We start from the raw sequence: 24,545 nt of genomic DNA on the forward strand, positions 1-24,545 counted from the left end.
AGTAAAGTAATGCGCAGTCTCATAATATAACGGTTACACTCTCAGTAAAGTAATGCGCAGTCTCATAATATAACGGTTACACTCTCCGTAAAGTAATGCGCAGTCTCATAATATAACGGTTACACTCTCCGTAAAGTAATGCGCAGTCTCATAATATAACGGTTACACTCTCCGTAAAGTAATGCGCAGTCGCATAATATAACGGTTACACTCTCCGTAAAGTAATGCGCAGTCTCATAATATAACGGTTACACTCTCCGTAAAGTAATGCGCAGTCTCATAATATAACGGTTACACTCTCCGTAAAGTAATGCGCAGTCGCATAATATAACGGTTACACTCTCCGTAAAGTAATGCGCAGTCTCATAATATAACGGTTACACTCTCAGTAAAGTAATGCGCAGTCTCATAATATAACGGTTACACTCTCAGTAAAGTAATGCGCAGTCTCATAATATAACGGTTACACTCTCCGTAAAGTAATGCGCAGTTGCATAATATAACGGTTACACTCTCCGTAAAGTAATGCGCAGTCTCATAATATAACTGTTACACTCTCCGTAAAGTAATGCGCAGTCTCATAATATAACGGTTACACTCTCCGTAAAGTAATGCGCAGTCTCATAATATAACTGTTACACTCTCCGTAAAGTAATGCGCAGTCTCATAATATAACGGTTACACTCTCCGTAAAGTAATGCGCAGTTGCATAATATAACGGTTACACTCGATGATCTTCAGATGCAAGAGCAGGAGTTGTATTGAAATACTGTCAACTTCTTTTGCCTCACGTAACAAACGGTAAAAATATTTTATTTTCCATTAAAATACAATATCGCTTAATCATACATAATATAATAGGAGTTTTATATGTAAATAACATACAGAAACTGTATTTAACATTTATAAAGGATCAATTAATAAATATGGATACAAAAATTGTTTATATTTTATATACATTTTATTTATTTTGTGTAATTTCTCTTGAATGGGCCTCAGATCCTGGTGTATTCCCACCCTGACCCTGACAGGAATATCCTCATCCCCCATCCTCCACTCATCATAAAGTGCACAAACCCCCTCCATCACGTGTGTAATGAGAGATTCAGCAGTGGTCCCGGGCGTTACTGCCCCCTGTCGGCGTGGAGAAGCAGACGCTTCTGGCTAGTGTGTACAAGCACTGGATCTGTGATCCCATTAATAACTTATTCCACAAGCAGAAGTGTCCAGTGTGAGCTGGTCTTACCGGGAGAAAGCGAGTGTAGTCATGTGATCTGAACGTGGGAGTGAACGTCTCCGGTGAATGGACTTCATTTCAAACAGAACAGTGTTTGTTTCACCAACCAACGTGTATTTAGGCACCGTTAAACACGTCTGAACACGTTTCGCAAATCATCATTTTTTGAGTGTGTGAGAGAGATGATTGTGTATTTTAACATCTTGTTCAAATGAATGAATATGTGCATATATTGATCCTCGATACACAGGTATAAATATAAATGGCTCTTAATGGATTATCAATGTGTTTTCCGCTCAAACTGAAGATACTGCATCTTTAAAACGGTGGTCATTGACATATTGCTTGTTTTGCAGGAAGTCAGCAGCTTTACTGCTTTGATTTGCTGCTTCTTTTTATTTGTGCCGTTTTGCTTGTGTGATTATTCCCATTTCTTTCTTTAAAAATGGCTTTTTAAAAACATTTTTAATGATCTGTGCTTCAAGTTTTATTGCAGTGATTGATCAAGTCAGAGCCCCTGAAATGCATGATGAAATCACACACACAGAGTATTGGCATGCTCTGACTAGGTTTTTTTTTTTTTTTGTCAATTGTCAAATAAATAGGGTGTCAGGTTGCACGCAAATGTACAAAGCAAGACATGCATGTTTGAATGAATGCCAGAGAGATCAGGCTGAAGTGTTGCTTATGTTGGTAAGGTTGATTCCCACATTGCACTCACCAATATCTCTTCATCTGTTTGTGCTGTTTCTCATTCGCTCGCCAGGAGGAGCTACTATTCGTACTCATATTACCTGTAAGTAACAGAGACGCAGACAAAAGCAAAAGGCTGACACACATGCAGGGCTCTCTGCTCTCTGTCTATGGTTAGTCCTGTTAGTCTTTTAAAGATGCAGTATCCTTTTTTCAAGCGAAAACACAAATCGCTTCGACCAATCACGTTCCTTTTGCATTGTAGTAGTTCTTGGACGAGCTCGGCGACGGTCGCATCCAAGCGGTGTTATTTGAAAAAAGAATGCTGCACTTGTGTCTGTCCGTTGTCTTTTCGGTTGGTGCTTTTGTTGTTTTGGTGTGTGCATGTGTGTGTGTGTGTGTGTGTGTGTGGGATAGTTACTCACCCTGTCTCCATCCTCCTCACATTCTCATCCGCTCGTTCATTGGTGAAGAGGGTGTTTCTTCATGCGGCCGTCCCGGGTGGCCTTTAGTCTAAACCTACACCTCTACAAATGTCAATCAAAAATAAAATCAAGATATCCCTGCTTGTATGTATTCCCGTCGGAAAAAAGCATCGAAATCTTATAACAGATTGAAAATACACTAATAATCATTTGCCTTACAAATCATCTTTCTTTCACAACTCCACATTGCATTTCATGACATGACAAAGTAAAACCATGACAAGAGAATCTTTTTGTTTCTTCTGTTCACATACAGTAAATCTATATTTTTATGATCTGTTCTGTATTTGCTATGTTATCAGTATTTTGTCTTGTTTTACACTGAGAAAAAAAAACAAGTCTAATCATCCTTAAAACGAGAAAACAATAGTTCGAGAAGCAAACCGGCACTCTGTTTTCAGAGCTCAGTTTGTGACACGATTTGTTCATCCTGATGTTTGTGATGAATATCGTTCACCTTTTCTTTAGATTTCCATTCATTTTAGAATATATGTCAAATATTATATTTTGTTGTGATATTTTCTTGATCTAGGAAGATATTTGAAGCCTTTAAATCTACTTGAAGATAAAATTGAAAATTATTTGACATTAATCTTAGGTTTACTGCACTGTAACAAGTTAAAGATCACGTTTCTGCGTGTCATGTGACCCTTATGTTCAGATATCAACTGGGAAAAAAGACAAAAGTGCTGATTATTGACATGTTAGCCAAATGCTCTTTTTTTTACTAATAATCATGTTTCATAAAATGTAGAATTAAAATAATACATTTAGACATAAAATGCCTCATTAATGGCTAAACCAATTCTGTAACAGTAAAACTGTCAGGAAGTTTGAACAATCCGAACAGACATGGTTTTATTTCTCTGAATCACATCCACTGATTTGAAAGTTTTCCTCAAAGTTGTCCTTTACCACGAAGCTAAAGCTTTCCCATTGGATCATCCCGTTTCCTCTCTCCTGTGTTCTGTTTATTCCTACATGTGACTGCTTTGTCTGGGTGAAGGGTTTCCGAGAGCAAAAGATCTTCACTGATTCTCTCTTTCATTGGGTTATCAGGAAGCTGGCCAAGAAGCGCAAGGATGCCATCGGGAACACGCGTCAGGAGATGACACACATGGTGAACTCCATGGACCGCAGTTATGCTGACCAGAGCACTCTGCACGCGGAGGAGCCCGTGTCCGTCACCTTCATGGACTCGCACAACTTCAGCAACCGCTGTGAGTACTCCAGCCCGACACAACAACACAACGACTCGCTGTACAGTCAGCTCACGCTTGGATTACTTCAGAACACGAGTTTACACTTACATGTGAGAAAACAATACATCACCTACATGAAGAGAGTTGATGTGTGTTTATCGGGCGCTAGTGTGTGTAATGAGAACATTTTAGTAGTCTAGATTGTGTACCTCTCTCTATGGAAGCTTGTTTCCGCCACAGAATCAAAAATAAAAAAGGTAATTGCGACTTTTTATCTTACAGTTCTGACTTTCTTTCTCACTATTGCGTTTGCATTATCTGTGTTTACATCTGTGTGATATAAAGTCAGAATTGCGTGATATAAAGTCAGAATTGTGATATAAAGTCAGGATTATGTGATATAAAGTCAGAATTGTGTGATATAAAGTCAGAATTGTGTGATATAAAGTCAGAATTGTGATATAAAGTCAGGATTATGTGATATAAAGTCAGAATTGTGTGATTTAAAGTCAGAATTGTGATATAAAGTCAGAATTGTGTGATATAAAGTCAGAATTGTGATATAAAGTCAGGATTATGTGATATAAAGTCAGAATTGTGTGATATAAAGTCAAAATTGTGTGATATAAAGTCAGAATTGTGATATAAAGTCAGAATTGTGCGATATAAAGTCAGAATTGGGTGATATAAAGTCAGAATTGTGAGATAGTCAGAATTTTGTGATTTAAAGTCAGAATTGTGAGATAAAGTCAGAATTGTGTGAGATAAAGTCAGAATTGTGTGATATAAAGTCAGAATTGTGTGATATAAAGTCAGAATTGTGTGATATAAAGTCAGAATTGTGATTTAAAGTCAGAATTGTGTGATATAAAGTCAGAATTGTGAGATATAAAGTCAGAATTGTGAGATATAAAGTCAGAATTGTGTGATATAAAGTCAGAATTGTGATTTAAAGTCAGAATTGTGTGATATAAAGTCAGAATTGTGAGATATAAAGTCAGAATTGTGAGATATAAAGTCAGAATTGTGAGATATAAAGTCAGAATTGTGTGATATAAAGTCAGAATTGTGATATAAAGTCAGAATTGTGAGATATAAAGTCAGAATTGTGTGATATAAAGTCAGAATTGTGTGATATAATTATAAAGTCAGAATTGTGATATAAAGTCAGAATTGTGCGATATAAACTCAGAATTGTGTGATATAAAGTCAGAATTGTGATATAAAGTCAGAATTGTGTGATTTAAAGTCAGAATTGTGAGATAAAGTCAGAATTGTGTGAGATAAAGTCAGAATTGTGTGATATAAAGTCAGAATTGTGTGATATAAAGTCAGAATTGTGATTTAAAGTCAGAATTGTGTGATATAAAGTCAGAATTGTGATATAAAGTCAGAATTGTGAGATATAAAGTCAGAATTGTGTGATATAAAGTCAGAATTGTGATATAAAGTCAGAATTGTGTGATTTAAAGTCAGAATTGTGTGATATAAACTCAGAATTGTGTGATTTAAAGTCAGAATTGTGATATAAAGTCAGAATTGTGTGATATAAAGTCAGAATTGTGAGATATAAAGTCAGAATTGCGAGATATAAAGTCAGAATTGCGAGTTATAAAGTCATAATTGTGATATAAAGTCAGAATTGTGATATAAAGTCAGAATTATGTGAAATAAAGTCAGAATTGTGATATAAAGTCAGAATTATGTGGTATAAAGCCAGAATTGTGATATAAAGTCAGAATTGTGATATAAAGTCAGAATTATGTGATATAAAGTCAGAATTGCGAGTTATAAAGTCAGAATTGTGTGATATAAAGTCAGAATTGTGATATAAAGTCAGAATTATTTGATATAGTCAGAATTGTGATATAAAGTCAGAATTGTGTGATATAAAGTCAGAATTGTGTGATATAAAGTCAGACTTGTGTGATATAAAGTCAGAATTGTGTGATATAAAGTCAGAATTGTGTGATATAAAGTCAGAATTGTGTGATATAAAGTCAGACTTGTGTGATATAAAGTCAGAATTGCGAGTTATAAAGTCAGAATTGTGATATAAAGTCAGAATTGTGATATAAAGTCAGAATTGTGATATAAAGTCAGAATTATTTGATATAGTCAGAATTGTGATATAAAGTCAGAATTGTGATATAAAGTCAGAATTGTGTTATAAAGTCAGAATTGTGATATAAAGTCAGAATTGTGATATAAAGTCAGAATTGTGTGATATAAAGTCAGACTTGTGTGATATAAAGTCAGAATTGTGATTTAAAGTCAGAATTGTGTGATATAAAGTCAGAATTGTGATATAAAGTCAGAATTGTGATATAAAGTCAGAATTATTTGATATAGTCAGAATTGTGATATAAAGTCAGAATTGTGATATAAAGTCAGAATTGTGTTATAAAGTCAGAATTGTGATATAAAGTCAGAATTGTGATATAAAGTCAGAATTGTGTGATATAAAGTCAGAATTGTGTGATATAAAGTCAGAATTGTGATTTAAAGTCAGAATTGTGTGATATAAAGTCAGAATTGTGATATAAAGTCAGAATTGTGAGATATAAAGTCAGAATTGTGTGATATAAAGTCAGAATTGTGATTTAAAGTCAGAATTGTGTGATATAAAGTCAGAATTGTGTGATATAAAGTCAGAATTGTGTGATATAAAGTCAGACTTGTGTGATATAAAGTCAGAATTGCGAGTTATAAAGTCAGAATTGTGATATAAAGTCAGAATTGTGATATAAAGTCAGAATTGTGATATAAAGTCAGAATTATTTGATATAGTCAGAATTGTGATATAAAGTCAGAATTGTGATATAAAGTCAGAATTGTGTTATAAAGTCAGAATTGTGATATAAAGTCAGAATTGTGATATAAAGTCAGAATTGTGTGATATAAAGTCAGACTTGTGTGATATAAAGTCAGAATTGTGATTTAAAGTCAGAATTGTGTGATATAAAGTCAGAATTGTGATATAAAGTCAGAATTGTGATATAAAGTCAGAATTATTTGATATAGTCAGAATTGTAATATAAAATCAGATTTGTGATATAAAGTCAGAATTGTGTTATAAAGTCAGAATTGTGATATAAAGTCAGAATTGTGATATAAAGTCAGAATTGTGTGATATAAAGTCAGAATTGTGTGATATAAAGTCAGAATTGTGATTTAAAGTCAGAATTGTGTGATATAAAGTCAGAATTGTGATATAAAGTCAGAATTGTGAGATATAAAGTCAGAATTGTGTGATATAAAGTCAGAATTGTGATTTAAAGTCAGAATTGTGTGATATAAAGTCAGAATTGTGATATAAAGTCAGAATTGTGATATAAAGTCAGAATTATTTGATATAGTCAGAATTGTGATATAAAGTCAGAATTGTGATATAAAGTCAGAATTGTGTTATAAAGTCAGAATTGTGATATAAAGTCAGAATTGTGATATAAAGTCAGAATTGTGTGATATAAAGTCAGAATTGTGTGATATAAAGTCAGAATTGTGATTTAAAGTCAGAATTGTGTGATATAAAGTCAGAATTGTGATATAAAGTCAGAATTGTGAGATATAAAGTCAGAATTGTGTGATATAAAGTCAGAATTGTGATATAAAGTCAGAATTGTGTGATTTAAAGTCAGAATTGTGTGATATAAACTCAGAATTGTGTGATTTAAAGTCAGAATTGTGATATAAAGTCAGAATTGTGTGATATAAAGTCAGAATTGTGAGATATAAAGTCAGAATTGCGAGATATAAAGTCAGAATTGCGAGTTATAAAGTCATAATTGTGATATAAAGTCAGAATTGTGATATAAAGTCAGAATTATGTGAAATAAAGTCAGAATTGTGATATAAAGTCAGAATTATGTGGTATAAAGCCAGAATTGTGATATAAAGTCAGAATTGTGATATAAAGTCAGAATTATGTGATATAAAGTCAGAATTGCGAGTTATAAAGTCAGAATTGTGTGATATAAAGTCAGAATTGTGATATAAAGTCAGAATTATTTGATATAGTCAGAATTGTGATATAAAGTCAGAATTGTGTGATATAAAGTCAGAATTGTGTGATATAAAGTCAGACTTGTGTGATATAAAGTCAGAATTGTGTGATATAAAGTCAGAATTGTGTGATATAAAGTCAGACTTGTGTGATATAAAGTCAGAATTGCGAGTTATAAAGTCAGAATTGTGATATAAAGTCAGAATTGTGATATAAAGTCAGAATTATTTGATATAGTCAGAATTGTGATATAAAGTCAGAATTGTGATATAAAGTCAGAATTGTGTTATAAAGTCAGAATTGTGATATAAAGTCAGAATTGTGATATAAAGTCAGAATTGTGTGATATAAAGTCAGACTTGTGTGATATAAAGTCAGAATTGCGAGTTATAAAGTCAGAATTGTGATATAAAGTCAGAATTGTGATATTAAGTCAGAATTGTGATATAAAGTCAGAATTATGTGATATAAAGTCAGAATTGTGATATAAAGTCAGAATTATTTGATATAGTCAGAATTGTGATATAAAGTCAGAATTGTGATATAAAGTCAGAATTGTGATATTAAGTCAGAATTGTGATATAAAGTCAGAATTATGTGATATAAAGTCGCAATTGCGAGAAAAAAAGTCAGAATTGTGAGTTTATATCTCTCAATTCTGACTTTATAACACACAATTCTGAGAAATAAAGTCAGAATTGCAAGATCTAAACTCGCAATAGTGAGATAAAAAGTCTGGATTATCTATGACAATGTTTAATTCTGTGGCGGAAACAAGCTTGTATCTCTCTGGCCCAGCGCTAGAGCTTGTAATGCCTCTACTGCACCCACTGCTGCGTTTCACACAAGTTTTGAAAGCGTCCCGGTTCAGTTATTAGTAATGACTGGATAGTGCGGGACCTTGCACAATGCACCCACGTTTAACATGCACTTCTGTTGAATCGTGAGTAAAAGCTCAAGCAGTGAGGCGTGTGACGTCAGTTTCTGAACATCCTCAGCCTCTGAGTTTTGATTTTGTGTGATTTACGATACCTCTGCATGTTTCTCTGCAGTGCCTAATGATCCTCTCGTGCCGACAGCTGTATTAGGTGAGGACTGAATGTATCGTGTGCACATGTCTGTGACTGGATCACTGGAGTATTCAGTTCAACCGGTCTTATGGCCCAAAGACAACATGAAATCAAGTCCACCCCGTTCACTCGCCTTGAACATGGCGCTTGTGGGTCTTATTGTGCACAGTTAAGTTAGTGCACACTTCAGTTAAGGGGGAAAAACATTATATTTTGTCAAGATGTGTTAACTTCTGAAATGACCTTTCTGCCAGCGTAACTAAAGAGGTTTGGGTGGGGACATTAATATTAACCAACAACATAATTGGCCAATCAAATCACAGTGAGTAAAGTCAAACCCTGTCCTACATTAGTTTCCTCTGAACATCGTGCTATTGAAGTGAAATGTAATTTCATGTTGTCTTTAATTTGTCCATATTTCCAATTAGAAAAAAAAAGCTTGATTTAGGTTGTGTTTGCCTTGAACTGAGCTGAGTACTCCTGCTGCACATAAAGACCTTCATTACCCAGCATGCATCACTCATGTACTGTAGCCCCTCACCATGATCCTGTTGTGTTACGTAGAACAGGGTTTCTCAATCATTTCCCAGGCAGCGCTGTGTCACACACTAAACCCATGTGCCCAGTTCAGTCAATGGACTCTACTACTAACCAGTCACATCACCAGTGTTCAACAACATCCGGCATCCGCAGCGCAGGGAGCCTGTGGGAACGGCTTGAGGACCGTCCCACAATCTCACAAATGTCTCTTTTCACCCATCAGTCACCTAAAGGATGGCAATGTGCACACACACACACACACACACGTTTGCTGAATGAGGGCTTGCCATAGATTGTGATTGTTTTTATATAAAGCTAGTTCTAATTACTACAGATGAACCCAAATCCTACCCCTAAAATAAGTGTTTGAACATATATATTTGATGAAAGCCAATGCCAGTTGATTTTTAACTCCAATTCCAATTGAGGCAGAGGGTTTGTTTTGCCAGATTTAGTTTAGTTTCAAAGTTTCACCAAACTAAAGTAAACCTGTAATATGATCTGGTCACAGACAGCAAGGAAAACCAATATTAAATGCAAGAAATATGATGCAACTCCCCATGTGATCATGCATAGCTATGATGATAGAATAAATAAAGCTACACATGCCATATATGTTTGGGGTGAGCGTCCAGTGAGAGCATGAAGCCATTGAGATTCAAGAGATATTTGGAAATCAAACACTGTTGACTTTTTCCTGGTAATCGCTTGTGAAAAAGAAGAGCACTTAACTGTATTGAATTGAAAAAATAAAGAAACTGTAGTTGTGGATAATATAGCATTAATAAAATGTCAAATAAATAGTTTCACTTTAAAGAACATTTTAAATAATAGTTTTTTAATAATCTTGTGTCGTGTTTTATAGAAGTTCACTTATTTTGATGTGTCTAACATACTAAAGCATATGGAAAGGACAATTTTAAGTACATTCAGCAGTAGTTTAAGCATATTTCAAAGACGAGAAGTAATTATGAATTTACATACTAAGATGTATTGAAGTGCTAGTTCAAAAAAACACTCTTAGGCTCAATCCCAATTCACCCCTTGGCCATACCCCTCCGTTTTGCGCGTTCACTTCACGGATGTCCCGATTATTGTTGAGATCGAGGGGTAGGACGAAGGGGTAGGGTGTCCCGAATCTTGTTGAGATCGAGGGGTAGGGCTAAGGGGTAGGGTGTCCCAATTCTTGTTAAGATCGAGGGGTAGGACGAAGGGGTAGGGTATCCCGATTATTGTTGAGATCGAGGGGTAGGGCTAAGGGGTAGGGTGTCCCAATTCTTGTTGAGATCGAGGGGTAGGGCGAAGGGGTAGGGTGTCCCAATTCTTGTTGAGATCGAGGGGTAGGACGAAGGGGTAGGGTGTCCCGATTCTTGTTGAGATCGAGGGGTAGGGCTAAGGGGTAGGGTGTCCCAATTCTTGTTGAGATCGAGGGGTAGGACGAAGGGGTAGGGTGTCCCAATTCTTGTTGAGATCGAGGGGTAGGATGAAGGGGTAGGGTGTCCCGATTCTTGTTGAGATCAAGGGGTAGGACGAAGGGGTAGGGTGTCCCGATTCTTGTTGAGATCGAGGGGTAGGGCTAAGGGGTAGGGTGTCCCGATTCTTGTTGAGATCGAGGGGTAGGACGAAGGGGTAGGGTGTCCCGATTCTTGTTGAGATCGAGGGGTAGGGCTAAGGGGTAGGGTGTCCCAATTCTTGTTGAGATCGAGGGGTAGGACGAAGGGGTAGGGTGTCCCGATTCTGGTTGAGATCGAGGGGTAGGGCTAAGGGGTAGGGTGTCCCAATTCTTGTTGAGATCGAGGGGTAGGACGAAGGGGTAGGGTGTCCCGATTCTTGTTGAGATCGAGAGGTAGGGCGAAGGGGTAGGGCTACATAGCCCTCGAAACGGAGATTTTTCAGAGGCACACTCCAAACGGAGGGCTACGAGAAAGTTTGCAGAATACATTGCGAATCACCGGCGAGATGGCTTCACAAACGGTTAAACATTTAAATTTAGCGCCAGATGACACCACCGTGTACTTTATTTACTCTTATAATAATGATATAGTCATTTAAATTAAGAAATTGTATAATAAATTACATTTCCGAAACAGAAAAGACATACATTTCGAGGAAGGAACGTTATAAGCATCATGTTTCCTCAGAGTTAAGAGCAGCTGCGCTGATTGTCAGTCGTTGTTATGGAGAAATCCTGTAAAAACTCCATCGCCGACGACTGATGACGGATCGGGTTCATGAAGGGTCGTTCCATTTCGTAGGGGAATATTTCAACCCCTTGGCCCTTGTAACTCTGTTTTAAGGGCCAAGGGGTACACTCGAAAATAAGGGGTAGGGGCAAGGGGTGAATTGGGATTGAGCCTTATTCTCAGCTAAATGCATTTAATATGAATTTAAACTACACTATGGTTTCATTTAATTGTAAATAACATGCGATTAAGTGTCCGAAAACAGTTTGCACTCTCAATGCTGTAATGTTTGCAGACACTTAATAAAAATATGTTTTTTACAGTGAAAATTTAAATATTCTAGTCTAGTAGTGTTTCCGTAAGTACAGTACTCTTTTAAAAGCATGCTAAAGTGAATTTCTTTTTCACACGGGATATTAATACATTTCCATTAATAGATGTACATAAACTAGACATTTTAAAGACTAATAGATGTTCAATGTAAATTCTGGAAGCAGAATCAGCTGGGAAACACTCTTCTGTGTGTTTTACCTAAGCATCATTATTCATACACAGACTCTTATACACACACTCTTATACACACACACTCTCTCTCTCTCTCTCTCTCTCTCTCTCTCTCTCTCTCTCTCTCTCTCTCACACACACACACACACTCACACACACACACACACTCTCATACACACACACACACACTCACACAATCTCTCTCTCTCTCTCACACACACACACACACACACACACACACACACGCGCACACACTCTCTCTCTCTCTCTCTCTCTCTCTCTCTCACACACACACACTCACACACACACTCTCATTCACACACACACACTCTCATTCACACACACACTGTCTCTCTCTCTCTCTCTCTCTCTCTCTCTCTCTCTCTCTCTCTCTCTCTCTCTCTCTCTCTCTCTCTCTCTCTCACACACACACACTCAGACCACATGACACTATGAGTGTTCCCGGAGCTCGTAGGATGATGCGGAAACTAAACTGACAGCTTACAAGTAAAGCTAACATGAATCCAGTCATCTGGGTTAACAGTGTCAGATGCAAACATAGAGCTAACAGGACAGAACAGGCTGTGATGATGATGATGATGAAGAGTAAAACGCCCCCTAAGGCCACGGCTCTGGCAGAGACAGTGCTGAAGTGTGAAACCAGCTGCGTCTCTCTGACGTCTGCCATGAAGAGAAGTTAAAAACTGGGCAGAATCCACACTAAAATGTGCACTCGTTTGTTACTAACAGGGGTTACTTACAACTCATGTCCTGTGGTTGATATTCAGTGTGTGGTGCAGCACAAATGGATGCGGCTTCTACATCTCCTCTAAAACTATAGCTAATGTGAAATGTGACGTAGACTGGAAAATACCCTCAGTGTGATGTCGAGAGTGGCTTTGTTTGTGCCCCCCCCCCCCCCCCACCCCCGTGTTAGTGTCCTGTGTACATGTTAGTGTACATGTTCAGTCCATATCACCCCATCAGCTGTACTACAGACCCGTGTGTTTGAGCTGACGCTGAACTAAACAACTCTTTTCTCTCCCGCTGCCCCATAAGTGCCTATCACTGGTAAGTGTGTGTGAAGGAACGCCTCTGTCCTGTGCAGAGTGCTCCCCTCTGGGATTATATATGCATTTGTGCGGTTCTGCGTGTGTTTGTGGAGTCGTTTGAGCTCAGCATGTGTAAAAGTGAGCGTTGACCTAAAGCTTTCCCGATGCCTCCTCAGACGAGAACCACACGGCGGCGGCGGCGGCGGCGGCGGAGAACAGCAGACTGCTGGATATCCCACGCTACCACTGCGAGGGCACGGAGTCGCCCTACCAGACCGGACAGCTGCACCCCGCCATCCGGGTGGCAGACCTGCTGCAGCACATCAACCTGATGAAGACCTCCGACAGCTACGGCTTCAAGGAGGAGTACGAGGTTAGACTGGGGAGCGCTGGTGCTGCTGAAACCACAGAGGCACGCATCGCACAGCTCCAAGCTTATGAGGAAAAAGCAGTGCGTCGGGATGTGAGAGCGTGTCCTGTGTGTCGGATCTGCTCCGCTAGGGTTCATTGGAAAGGCGAAACAAAGGCCCCGATATACTCACGGCCAAGTTCTCTTTCATTCTTCGTCTACGAGGAAAAAGACGTTTGAGATACCTTTGTAGCGAAGTGCTGTTAGCGAACACCCCAACTCCGGTCACTCTGCTGAGAGCGACGTTCGGTTCAGCGTGACCTTTGTGTAGTGTGCATCGCTTTAGGGCCGCCACATACAATCCATGACACAAAACAGCCTCAAACTTACACAGGGTTTCCGCGGGGTCTTAAAAAGTCTAAAAAAGTCTAAAATTTAAAAATCACAATTTAAGGCCTTAAAAAGTCTTAAATTTGCTGAAGTATTGTGTTCTAGGTCTTAAATAATTTTAAACAGGTCTTAATTTTCCTACGTCCTCCCGCAGCGCTTTGGAAAGTTTTTGTTTTTTTATTGCGTGGTGTTATAGTTCCTTATTTCGCTAGTCCAAATATAATTCACTTTAATTACGACTACAAAATAGACCAACATGCAACAGCCAATCAGCTTTGTGCATCCATCTAATCTGTCTTCAGTACTGTTCAGTTTGAATAAGTTAATTTACTTTGCAAGTAATTTTGAGACTCTGCGTTTCCTTTGTACGTTTTTTTTTTTTTTATCTCGTGATATAGGTCTTAAATTTAATTTATAATAATCTTAAAAAGGTCTTAAAAAGTCTTAAATTTGACTTTGTGAAACCTGCAGAAACCCTGTTACACATTTATTTCAAGTAAAAGCATATTAAATTATACAATGCTGGAACATCAATTCTGTTGGTTGGTGTTTGATTACACAGTTTATGATAAATTCTATATTTCATAAAATGGAACAAATTGTCATGAAACTGTTTTGACAGTTGGAACTGATGTTTGTTTTTGAAAAGTGCACCAAAACAAAACGGCCATGATGACGGCGGCGATTGTTTTTTAACCAGCGACGGTTATGCAGAAATGAACAGTGCAGAAATGATATTTTTAATGTGATTCAAACTTTAAAAGTGCCTTTAAAATAAAAACAATAGGAAATGTCCTTGAACATGGAAAGCAATAGAAATGAAATGAATTTTTGGAAGTGGGCCGGGTTGAATTATATTTCCCCTGTAAGATAAATGTTCTGTGGTGTATCCCGCTCTGCTCTGAGAGGACTGTGGGACGCGAGTCCGTCTCTTCTCTAATATCTGTGTTTCCTCACAGTGTTTAAAGCAATGGACGCTGACTGTAAAAGGATTGAACAAATGTTATGAACAAATGAACAAATATTGAACATTTAAGTAATTCAATTATTATGTAAAAATAAAATGTTCTAGAGCTTCTGTGCGGCCCCCAGTTTGAGAACCACTGATGTAAATATGTGCCTCTCAATAACAAAATAAACACACAATAAAAATGCCAGCGGTGAGAAACCAGCAGTTCAGAAAGCATCGGATCATTGTTTGCACCAGCTCTATGACTCCAGTCACGTCATGTTTATTTATACAGCACTTTATACTGTAGATTGCTGTAAAGCCGCAGTTTTACTGTATTAAACATGAAAAACAGTGTCAGTGTCGCTTTCAGTTACAATTCCAGCTTCAGTTTCTACTATACAGCGGTTCTCCAGTGTGTTCATGTTACTCGCGTCTGAACAGAAGAAATGAACCGGAGGAGATTTACACCTCAGAGAGGGCGGAGCCTCAGAGCCACGCCCACCTATTACATCATCGCCATGATGATTTGTTCGAAATGACGTCACACCAGTTCAATTTCACTTGAAGTATATCGGGGCCTTAAAGATTGTTTTCACGCAGGTTTACTGAAACTTCCCCCCGTCTTCCATATTTCTGATAAATAGATTGTCCCACCCCAAACTATTTTAACAACCAACAAAATGACACTTCACCTTTAACAAGAGCTGCTCCTCCACCGCCTTATACCACACATGCTCTGCAGTCATCAGCTCGCTGGTTGCAGGCGAACAGTGTCGGTGGTTTATAAAACCACAATCGTATCAGTTGAGTTTTTGTGCCAGATGCAGCACAATTTCTTTTTTTTGTTTCGACTCCTGAGACCGCCTAATGTTTCTAATGTATATGTGTTTCCATACACACAGAGCAAATCCACAGTACTGTGTGATGTCCAACATGATGAGAGTTTGAGTAAATTGGGATATTCTTAGGACTTCCTTCAGCTTCTGCTGGCTGTGTTGTAACTGTCTCTCTGTTCTCCAGAGCTTCTTTGAGGGCCAGTCTGCTTCATGGGATGCAGCAAAGAAAGAGCAAAATCGAACGAAGAATCGATATGGGAACATCATTGCATGTAAGAGTGTGTGATATTCTCACTAAAGAACTGGCTGCGCACACTCTTGAAAACAAGAGTCTTTTTCTTGACGTCCATAGACAGTTTTGTAGTCATTAAAGCCTTAAAACCAACATTCACTGGTGCTTTAAGGATGAACCTGTCAGGAAAGAGTCATATTTCACCGCAGCATCGAAAGAAAAGACTAAGACATTATATTGTGCACAAAGAAAGTAAAGCCTGTTTTAAGTAAGATTATTTTCAATTTAACACCCCCCCCCCCAAATCAAAGTAGAGCTGTGCATTCGAGCTACAGAAACTTACAAATATTTTTGGTAGTGCATTTAATTTATGCGTATTTAATCAAAATAAATAAATCTGAAAACCCCTTGCTATGTGAAATGTTCTGGACTAACTGAGACTTGTTCCAGCACTTTTGCCCTCTTGCTGGTCCGACTGCTTCTATTGCTCTCCTCATTTGGATAAAAGCGTCTGCTAAATGATTAAATGTAAAAAAAACTGTTAATTGTCTCTGGACAACATGATTGTATTTTATTACTGTAGAAATATACAAATTCTCGAAAGGTAAACATCTGGACGCTTTACAGTCATGAGAAAATGTGCTTAATGGCCACGAAGATAATGTCACCAAGCAAATAATCTTAAAAAAAGATATATCATTTGTACTTCTTCGTATTGGTCTTGAGGTGAAATATGACCAGAACATGTTTTCATGAGGTTCACTGGTGCTTAAACCGGTTTCACTGGAGAGCCTTTATTTTTAAGAATGCATGTGTAGAAAGCTCACCATCCACCAAGCATACACAAAGCACAAGTGTTTTTATCCTGACTTTGCTCTGTTTGGCGCTGTAGACGATCATTCTCGAGTGATCCTGCAGCCAATGGAAGACGACCCCTCGTCCGACTACATAAATGCCAACTACATTGATGTAAGTGGCGATGCCGCCTCCTCCTCCATTGGCGAACGTGTGAGAAACGTCTCTCCCTCCCTCGTATGTGAGGTCTTTTATGCATGCCTTTGTCTCAACTATACACAATTTACAGCTTTCTTTTCTTCCTTGTTGGAGGTGCTTGCTGACTCACTGACATTGTTGTGCTCTCTCTCACTCTTGTGCGGTTGGTTTGGGGGCGGTAGATTTGGCTGTACAGGGATGTAAGTATCACTGTAGGGCACATTCACATTCAAACACCCTCTCTGTGTCACCCATCCATCAGCATGCGCTCTCTCTCTCTCCGCACGACACACACTGCTGCTTCTCCTCATGCTCTGTGCTCTCACACTCTGCTCGTGGATGCCATGCATGTCCACATCCCTGGCCTGTGTTTTAGTTAACCCTCATGATTTTGGTGTTGTGTGTTTTCCTGGGAGGGGGGGGGTATGATGTCAGTGTGTGTTTGATTCTGTTTGAAATTGTGGTGTGTGTCGAGATTACAAGTGTCGATCTAACTTGAAAAACCTAACTATTAAAAACATCATTTAGTTCAGGGCTTGACATTAACACCCACCAACCCACCAAATGCGTGTGTATTTCAGCAGCGGTGTGTAACGCAGTCACTCATACTTGCCACTTTGGCGGGTTGAAATTTATATATAATATATGCATTTTTCAATTGTAGTCTTTTAAAAAGGCATCAGAAATAATAAAGTGCAATGTAATGTTGTCAAAAATATAGATTTTTTGCAGGTTAGTGAAGAGAAAAGATCCAGCAGCTTTTGACACACACACCCGTGTCCCTTTGCTCACTCGTCTCATTCGCTCCACATGAATATTGTTGCTGTTACAGGGCTTGAATTTTAGCGTGGGATTGTGTGTATTGCACATAATTTGACTCATTCTTGCAGATTTTGTGCTCACAGACACCCAAAGTGCGGCACATAAAGCCGTCTCTCAGTGCTAAAGTGAGTTATTTTTCACTGCTTATTGAGCTTGAACAGTCCAATACACACACAATAATGTCCAAATGCCGGTCTTGGCGACTATTCACGTAAACACAGCCAGTTCTGTTTTAAGTGAACGTAAACAGTCGAGAAAGAAAACGCATGTGTAACAGTATAATGGATCCGTGCGTCAGGTCTTAAAGTGACAGTAGCCTAATAAACCTGCTGTCAAATTATGAGATCATATAAAAAAAAATATCTATATGGCAGTTTTTCCCCATGGTATCTTTGCAAAACGACTAGTACCTGTGGAAAACCACTGGACAGAGTGTCCGGTGAGCAACAAAGTTAATGTCAAGCCCTGGTAGCCCACTGTAAAAATGAATTAATCTCAGATAACTTGATTGTATTTATTCAAATTTTTTGCTGCCTCCGTCTTTTAAAGTTGTAACTAAATCCTTGTTTGTGTTTCTCTTGCAGGGATACCAAAGGCCCAGCCATTACATTGCAACTCAAGGTAAATGAGAAATGTGAAAATACTGCTTTCTTTATTGCCAAGAACAAAAACGTCTCAGGTTACGTATGTAACCCTGGTTCCCTTTCGAGGGAACTCGAACTGCGTCGGTGACGACACTAGGGGAACGCCCTTCAGCGTAGCACGTCTGAATTTATGAATGAAACCGAATCCAATCCTATTGGCGTTGCGTGATGACGTAGCGTGTGACGGCATAAGCGGATGTGTACAAAAGCACGCCGGCACACAGAAAATGTCAGCTTTTTGCTATTCAGCAAGCGCTCTGTGTTGTGTTGAAATCAGTTTGTCCTATTTGGTGTTGTTTGTCTCAGTTCTGATCTATTTTGAGAATGAGTGAGCAGTTTAAAAATTGTGTGTTCCCGTGCCCTCGCTTTATCACGGCTGGGGACACACACGAGATGTGTGTGGCTTGCTTAGGAATGCAGCACGCCCAAGCAGCTCTCGAGGGGGCTGCTTGCGGCCACTGTGATTCTCTTTCTATGAGAGTGCTGCGTTCCCGTCTGGCTTTATTTTCTGAGGATGGCCAGATGCGCGCTCCCCGCGGTTCAGGTCCCGCATCTGCCGAGGCGATGCGGCGACTTAGATCGTGGGGTTCGCAAAGGGAGCTTTCAGAGGGGGTCGGGACTGCCGAGGCACTTTCCCAATCCTCATCTGAAAGCTCAGATTCCCCTATCCCCCGTTCGGGAGCCCGCTCCGCGGCTTCTCCCGTTCGGGATGTAGACCCAGTGCTGCAGCTGTCTGATTCCGAGGAATTAGATGTGCTCAGCATTGTGGAGGGGGATCTGCATGAAGCACACACACACACACAAACTGCGCCCAGCTATAATGAGCTTTTGGAGGTGGTGACACGGGCTGTGACTAAACTACATATTAGTTGGCCACAGGAGAGGCAGGAAGAGCGAGTCAGAAGTAAACTCGACGAGCGCTTCCTGCAGCACCGTGCACATCCTCCACGACGGTCTCTACCATTCTTCCCGGATTTACACAACGAGTTGTGTAAATCCTGGAACAGGCCCTTTTCAGCGCGCCTGTCTAACCCCCCGATGTTGAACTATAGTGACATTATGGGGGTTAGAGAGAATGGTTATGGAACGATGCCTCGGGTTGAGGAAGCTTTAGCCAGTTACCTCTCACCCGATCTTGCATCGTCCCTTAAGACGCCGGCGTTGCCCTCCAAGCCATGTCGCACTACATCTGCGTTGGTGGGCAGAGCCTATATGGCGGCAGGTCGGGCTGGTGCGAGCCTGCACACGATGGCCATTCTGCAGGCGTACCAGGCCGACCTCTTAAAAGACATGGACCAGGGCGAGGGTCCTACTAGGGAGGATGTTGCCGAGCTTCGTAAAGCCACAGACTTGTCTCTCCGGGTTACCAAGGAGACGGCCCGCGCCATCGGCCGCTCCATGTCAGCTCTGGTAACCACGGAGAGGCATCTGTGGCTTAATCTCTCTGGCATCAAGGAGAAGGACAGGGCTTTTCTTCTTGATGCACCCATTTGTACCTCCGGTCTGTTCGGCGAGGCGGTTAATGCTGTCGTCGACAGATTTCAGGACACTAAAAAGCAGAGTGAAGCGTTTAGGCAATATCTCCCTCGCCGGTCGAGGTCTAGGAAGTCGGCTGCTAGAGGGTCAAAACAGCCACAGCCGTCATCCAGCTCCTATCGCCAGGGCCAAAGAGGGAGTGTCGCTTCTAGAGGTCCCCCTCAAGCAGCTTGGGACCCTAGGCAGCGCTCTCACCCACAGCCTGCTGGAAGGACGGATCTGAGGACCGTCATCCAGTCCAGGAAGGCGAAGGGAAAGAGGTCCTAACTCCTGTGGGACCTCCAAGGGCCGCCCCCCCCGAGAGAGAGCGACCGAGGTCCCCTCTCTCGTCGGGCCCTCAGGAAGCTGGCGTCAGTATCCCGCCGTCTCTGACGCATCGGGACGCGCCAGCTTCCAGCGAGCACACGCTGTCTTTTCTGCCCCAAAGGCTTGCAGTCAGACAGCGTTCGCGCTCGCACACTGTGGGTCGTTGTCGGTTTTCCCCTGCCGGTCTTCCGCTTCAGGGTGCCGCCAAGGGCTTACACAAAACACTGGACACCAGCCCCGAGGGGCTGGTTCCCTTGGTGAATTTCGCAGAGGCATGGCAAAACCTCACGAATATTTCTCCATGGGTCCTGCGCACTGTGGAAATTGGGTACAGACTACAGTTCCAGGTCCGCCCACCGAAATTCAACGGGGTGGTCTGGACGTTAGTGCGCCCAGAGCAGGGTCTGGTGTTGGGACAGGAAGTCAACTCGCTGCTAGAAAAAGGGGCCATAGAGCGTGTTCCCCCACTAGTCAGAGAGTCCGGGTTCTACAGCCGGTACTTCATAGTTCCAAAGAAGGATGGAGGGTTGCGTCCAATTTTAGATCTGAGGCATCTGAATCGGTCTCTAAGGAGATTCAGGTTCAAAATGCTCACTATTCCCATTATCGTGAATCAAATCCAATCCGAGGATTGGTTTGTCACGATAGATCTAAAAGACGCCTACTTCCACATCTCCATCCTTCCATCTCACAGAAAGTTCCTGAGGTTTGCTTTCGGGGGCGAAGCTTACCAATATCGGGTTCTTCCGTTCGGCCTAGCACTCTCCCCTCGCACCTTTACCAAGTGTATGGATGCAGCTCTAGCACCCCTGAGGCTCGAGGGCATCAGGGTGCTCAATTACATCGACGACTGGTTAATACTGGCACAGTCGAGAGAGCTGGCGATTCGGCATCGAGATGTCGTCCTCGCCCACATCCAGAGCCTGGGGTTGAGACTCAACACGAAGAAGAGCGTGTTGACACCAGCCCAGAGAACCACGTTCCTGGGAGTGGTGTGGGACTCAGTCACGATGCAGGCACAATTGTCTCCTGCTCGGATCGAGTCTATCCTGACCTCAGTGTCCAGGATAAAGCTAGGCCAGGCCGTCACTGTCAAACACTTTCAGAGAGTGTTGGGTCTAATGGCAGCAGCGTCCAGCGTGATACCTTCTGGCCTGCTGCACATGAGAGCCCTGCAGTGGTGGTTAAGAGCCAAGGGGTTTTCCCCGAGGGGAAATCCATTCCGCTTGATAAGGGTTACGCGCAGATGCCTTCGTTCCCTATCAATTTGGAAGAAGCCTTGGTTCTTGTCCCAGGGTCCCAGGCTGGGAGCGTCGTGTCACCGGATATCTATTTCGACAGACGCCTCCCTCACGGGCTGGGGCGCGGTCATGGACGGCCGTTTTACGAGAGGTCTCTGGCAGGACCAACATTCCTCTTGGCACATAAATTGCCTAGAAATGTTGGCGGTGTTCCGGGCTCTGAGGAGCTTTCTGCCAGACCTCCATGGTCGCCATGTCCTAGTAAGATCCGACAACATGTCGGTGGTATCTTACTTAAATCATCAGGGGGGTCTGAGGTCGCGCCCTCTGTGCAGACTGGCGCATCAGATCCTCCTGTGGTCCCAGCGGAGACTGTCGTCTCTCAGGGCGATGTATGTCCCGGGGGACCAGAACCAGGGAGCAGACATGCTGTCGAGGCAGGGGCTGAGGCCCGGGGAATGGAGACTCCACCCCGAGGTGGTGGAGTTAGTATGCGAGAGGTTTGGCCCAGTGGAAGTGGACCTATTTGCGTCTCGAGAGACGACACACTGTCCACTGTGGTTCTCCCTCACACATCCAGCCCCGCTGGGGTTGGATGCCATTGTGCAGACGTGGCCGAGGCTGCGTCTGTACGCCTTTCCCCCAATCGCTCTGCTCCCAGCAGTTCTGGAAAGGGTCCGTCAGGACGGAGTCAGCCTACTATTAGTAGCCCCGTTTTGGCCGGCCCGAGTATGGTTCTCGGACATCATCTTGCTTCTGGCAGGCCCGCCATGGCAGATCCCTCTGAGGAGGGACCTGTTGTCTCAGGCGGGGGGCTCAGTTCTCCACCCTCGGCCCGAGCTGTGGAAACTGTGGGTCTGGCCCCTGAGGGGGCACAGTACCTAGAAGCCGGCCTGTCAGCAGAAGTAGTTGAGACTATACTAACTTCCAGAGCTCCCTCCACGAGGAAATTATACGGCCTTAAGTGGAATGTATTTTCCATTTGGTGCAGAGAGCGTGATTTGGACCCAGTTAACTGCCCAGTGGCTTCAGTACTGGAGTTTCTCCAAGACCGCTTTTCTGCCGGGCTTACCCCGTCCACACTCAAGGTTTATGTGGCTGCCATTGCGGCTTTCCACGCTCCTCTGAGTGATGGTCCTCTGGGGAGGCATCACCTGGTCGTACGTTTCCTCCGTGGAGCCTGGAGGATGAGACCTGCGACTCGCACCAGGGTTCCCTCTTGGGACCTGGCAGTGGTGCTCGAAGGGCTGGCCGAGGCCCCCTTCGAACCATTGGAGTCGGCTGAGGCCAAGAACCTGACCTTCAAGGTGGTCTTTTTGTTGGCTATTACTTCTCTGAGGAGGGTAGGAGATCTCCAGGCGCTCTCTATTTCCAATGAGTGCTTGGAGTTTGCTCCCGGCAACATTAAGGCCATCCTTCACCCCAGGCCTGGCTATTTGCCCAAGGTGCCATCTAATGTGGCACGGCCTTTGGTTCTGCAGGCATTTCATCCTCCGCCTCATGTGACGGCGGATGAGGAGAGACTTCATCTGCTCTGCCCTGTCAGAGCACTTCAGTATTACATCCAGAAGTCCTCCTCATGGCGGAAGTCGGACCAGTTGCTGGTGTGTTTTGGGTCTCCCAAGAAGGGGCTTCCCGCCTCTAAGCAGACCATCAGCAACTGGATCGTTCAGACTATTTCCCTGGCCTATCAGGTGCGCAATTTGCCTTCACCTATGGCCGTGAGGGCTCACTCCACCAGAGGCATGGCGTCCTCTAGAGCCCTCCTTTCAGGGGTTTCTATCCATGACATATGTGAGGCGGCTGGCTGGGCCACTCCGCACACATTTATGAGGTTTTACAGTCTGGACCTTCCCTCTACACCCGGTGCACGAGTGCTTTCGTCCTAAGTTGTGCCTGAAGACAGCTTCACACTAGGATGAGCGGGTTCGTTGTGGCATAGTGGGTATCTCGTTCCCCTAGTGTCGTCACCGACGCAGTTCGAGTTCCCTCGAAAGGGAACGTCTCGGGTTACGTATGTAACCCTTGTTCCCTGAGAAAGGGAACGAGACACTGCGTCGGTTCGCCACACCTCACCCTGCTTGGAGCACTTGCTTCATAGCAAAAGCTGACATTTTCTGTGTGCCGGCGTGCTTTTGTACACATCCGCTTATGCCGTCACACGCTACGTCATCACGCAACGCCAATAGGATTGGATTCGGTTTCATTCATAAATTCAGACGTGCTACGCTGAAGGGCGTTCCCCTAGTGTCGTCACCGACGCAGTGTCTCGTTCCCTTTCTCAGGGAACAAGGGTTACATACGTAACCCGAGACGTTCCCTGAGAGGGAACGAGACGCTGCGTTTGAGACGCGGTGGGAACGCTCTGCGTGATTGCGTCATGAAGCACGTGTAAAATCAGTCCAATGGAAGCCCGATACGTCATGGGTGACGTCATAGACCAGGAAACTATAAAGCACCCTTGAAAACAGACCGCGACAGCTTCTGAAAAAGTCTGAAGCAAGTCGATCAGGGCATGCAGGAAGTATGGCAGGCAAACGCAGCGTCTCGTTCCCTCTCAGGGAACCAGGGTTACATACGTAACCTGAGACGTTCCCTTTCAAGGGAACTTCGAGCTGCGTTTGAGACGCGGTGGGAACCCCATACCCACTACGCCATAGTGACAAATGCCCGTTCTGTGTGAAGTCCTTGCGCACACTAAGAAGCAAGCAACCTCGCCCCAGGAGTGGAGAGGTCAAGGTCATAAAACCTGACAAATGTATGTGGAGAGGACCAACCTGCCGCATTACAAATGTCAAGAAGGGAAACACCCGAAATTAAGGCCGTAGAGGCCGCCATACTCCTTGTAGAATGGGCCCGTACAGCCATAGGTGAAGGCTGACCGGCCGCTTCATAAGCCAATGATATAGCCTCGACTATCCATTTGCTCATAACCTGTTTAGATGCAGGGCACCCTCTTCTGAGTGACCCAAAACATACAACTAACTGCTCTGACTTACGCCACAGGGCAGCTCTGTGAACGTAGGCATCCAATGCCCGAACTGGACATAACAGGTTCAGTTGTTCCTGATCTGGGGTATTAAAAGGTGGAGGATAAAAGGCCTGCAACACTATTGGGCCCCCAACATTAACTGGGACCTTAGGAATATAACCCGGTCTAAGGTATAGAAATGCTTTCACCATACCAGGTGCAAATTCCAGACATGACGGAGCAACCGACAGGGCATGCAAATCTCCAATTCTCTTGATAGATGAAATAGCAAGGAGAAATA

At 42.4% G+C, this 24,545-nt stretch overlaps 1 protein-coding gene across 14 annotated transcripts in view; it reads left to right on the forward strand.

Moving 5' to 3' along the window:
* ptprk (protein tyrosine phosphatase receptor type K) overlaps positions 1 to 24,545 on the forward strand; it is a 229,609-nt gene that overhangs the window by 183,411 nt on the left and 21,653 nt on the right. For 3 of the 14 annotated variants that reach the window (XM_056233705.1, XM_056234489.1, XM_056235957.1), the window contains 9 exons: positions 2,004 to 2,033; positions 3,475 to 3,635; positions 8,676 to 8,711; positions 12,980 to 12,991; positions 13,149 to 13,345; positions 15,684 to 15,771; positions 16,624 to 16,763; positions 16,907 to 16,924; positions 18,131 to 18,167. In XM_056233705.1, the coding sequence (XP_056089680.1) occupies positions 2,004 to 2,033; positions 3,475 to 3,635; positions 8,676 to 8,711; positions 12,980 to 12,991; positions 13,149 to 13,345; positions 15,684 to 15,771; positions 16,624 to 16,763; positions 16,907 to 16,924; positions 18,131 to 18,167 (719 nt within the window). The remainder of the gene's footprint in view (positions 1 to 2,003; positions 2,034 to 3,474; positions 3,636 to 8,675; positions 8,712 to 12,979; positions 12,992 to 13,148; positions 13,346 to 15,683; positions 15,772 to 16,623; positions 16,764 to 16,906; positions 16,925 to 18,130; positions 18,168 to 24,545) is intronic. The other 11 variants (XM_056238852.1, XM_056239519.1, XM_056238174.1 and 8 more) reach the window with 10 other exon arrangements.

The sequence above is a fragment of the Rhinichthys klamathensis genome, unplaced genomic scaffold (genome assembly GCF_029890125.1).
Source record: "Rhinichthys klamathensis goyatoka isolate OS25496 unplaced genomic scaffold, OSU_Roscu_1.1 h1tg000001l_1, whole genome shotgun sequence".
NCBI lineage: Eukaryota > Metazoa > Chordata > Actinopteri > Cypriniformes > Leuciscidae > Rhinichthys > Rhinichthys klamathensis.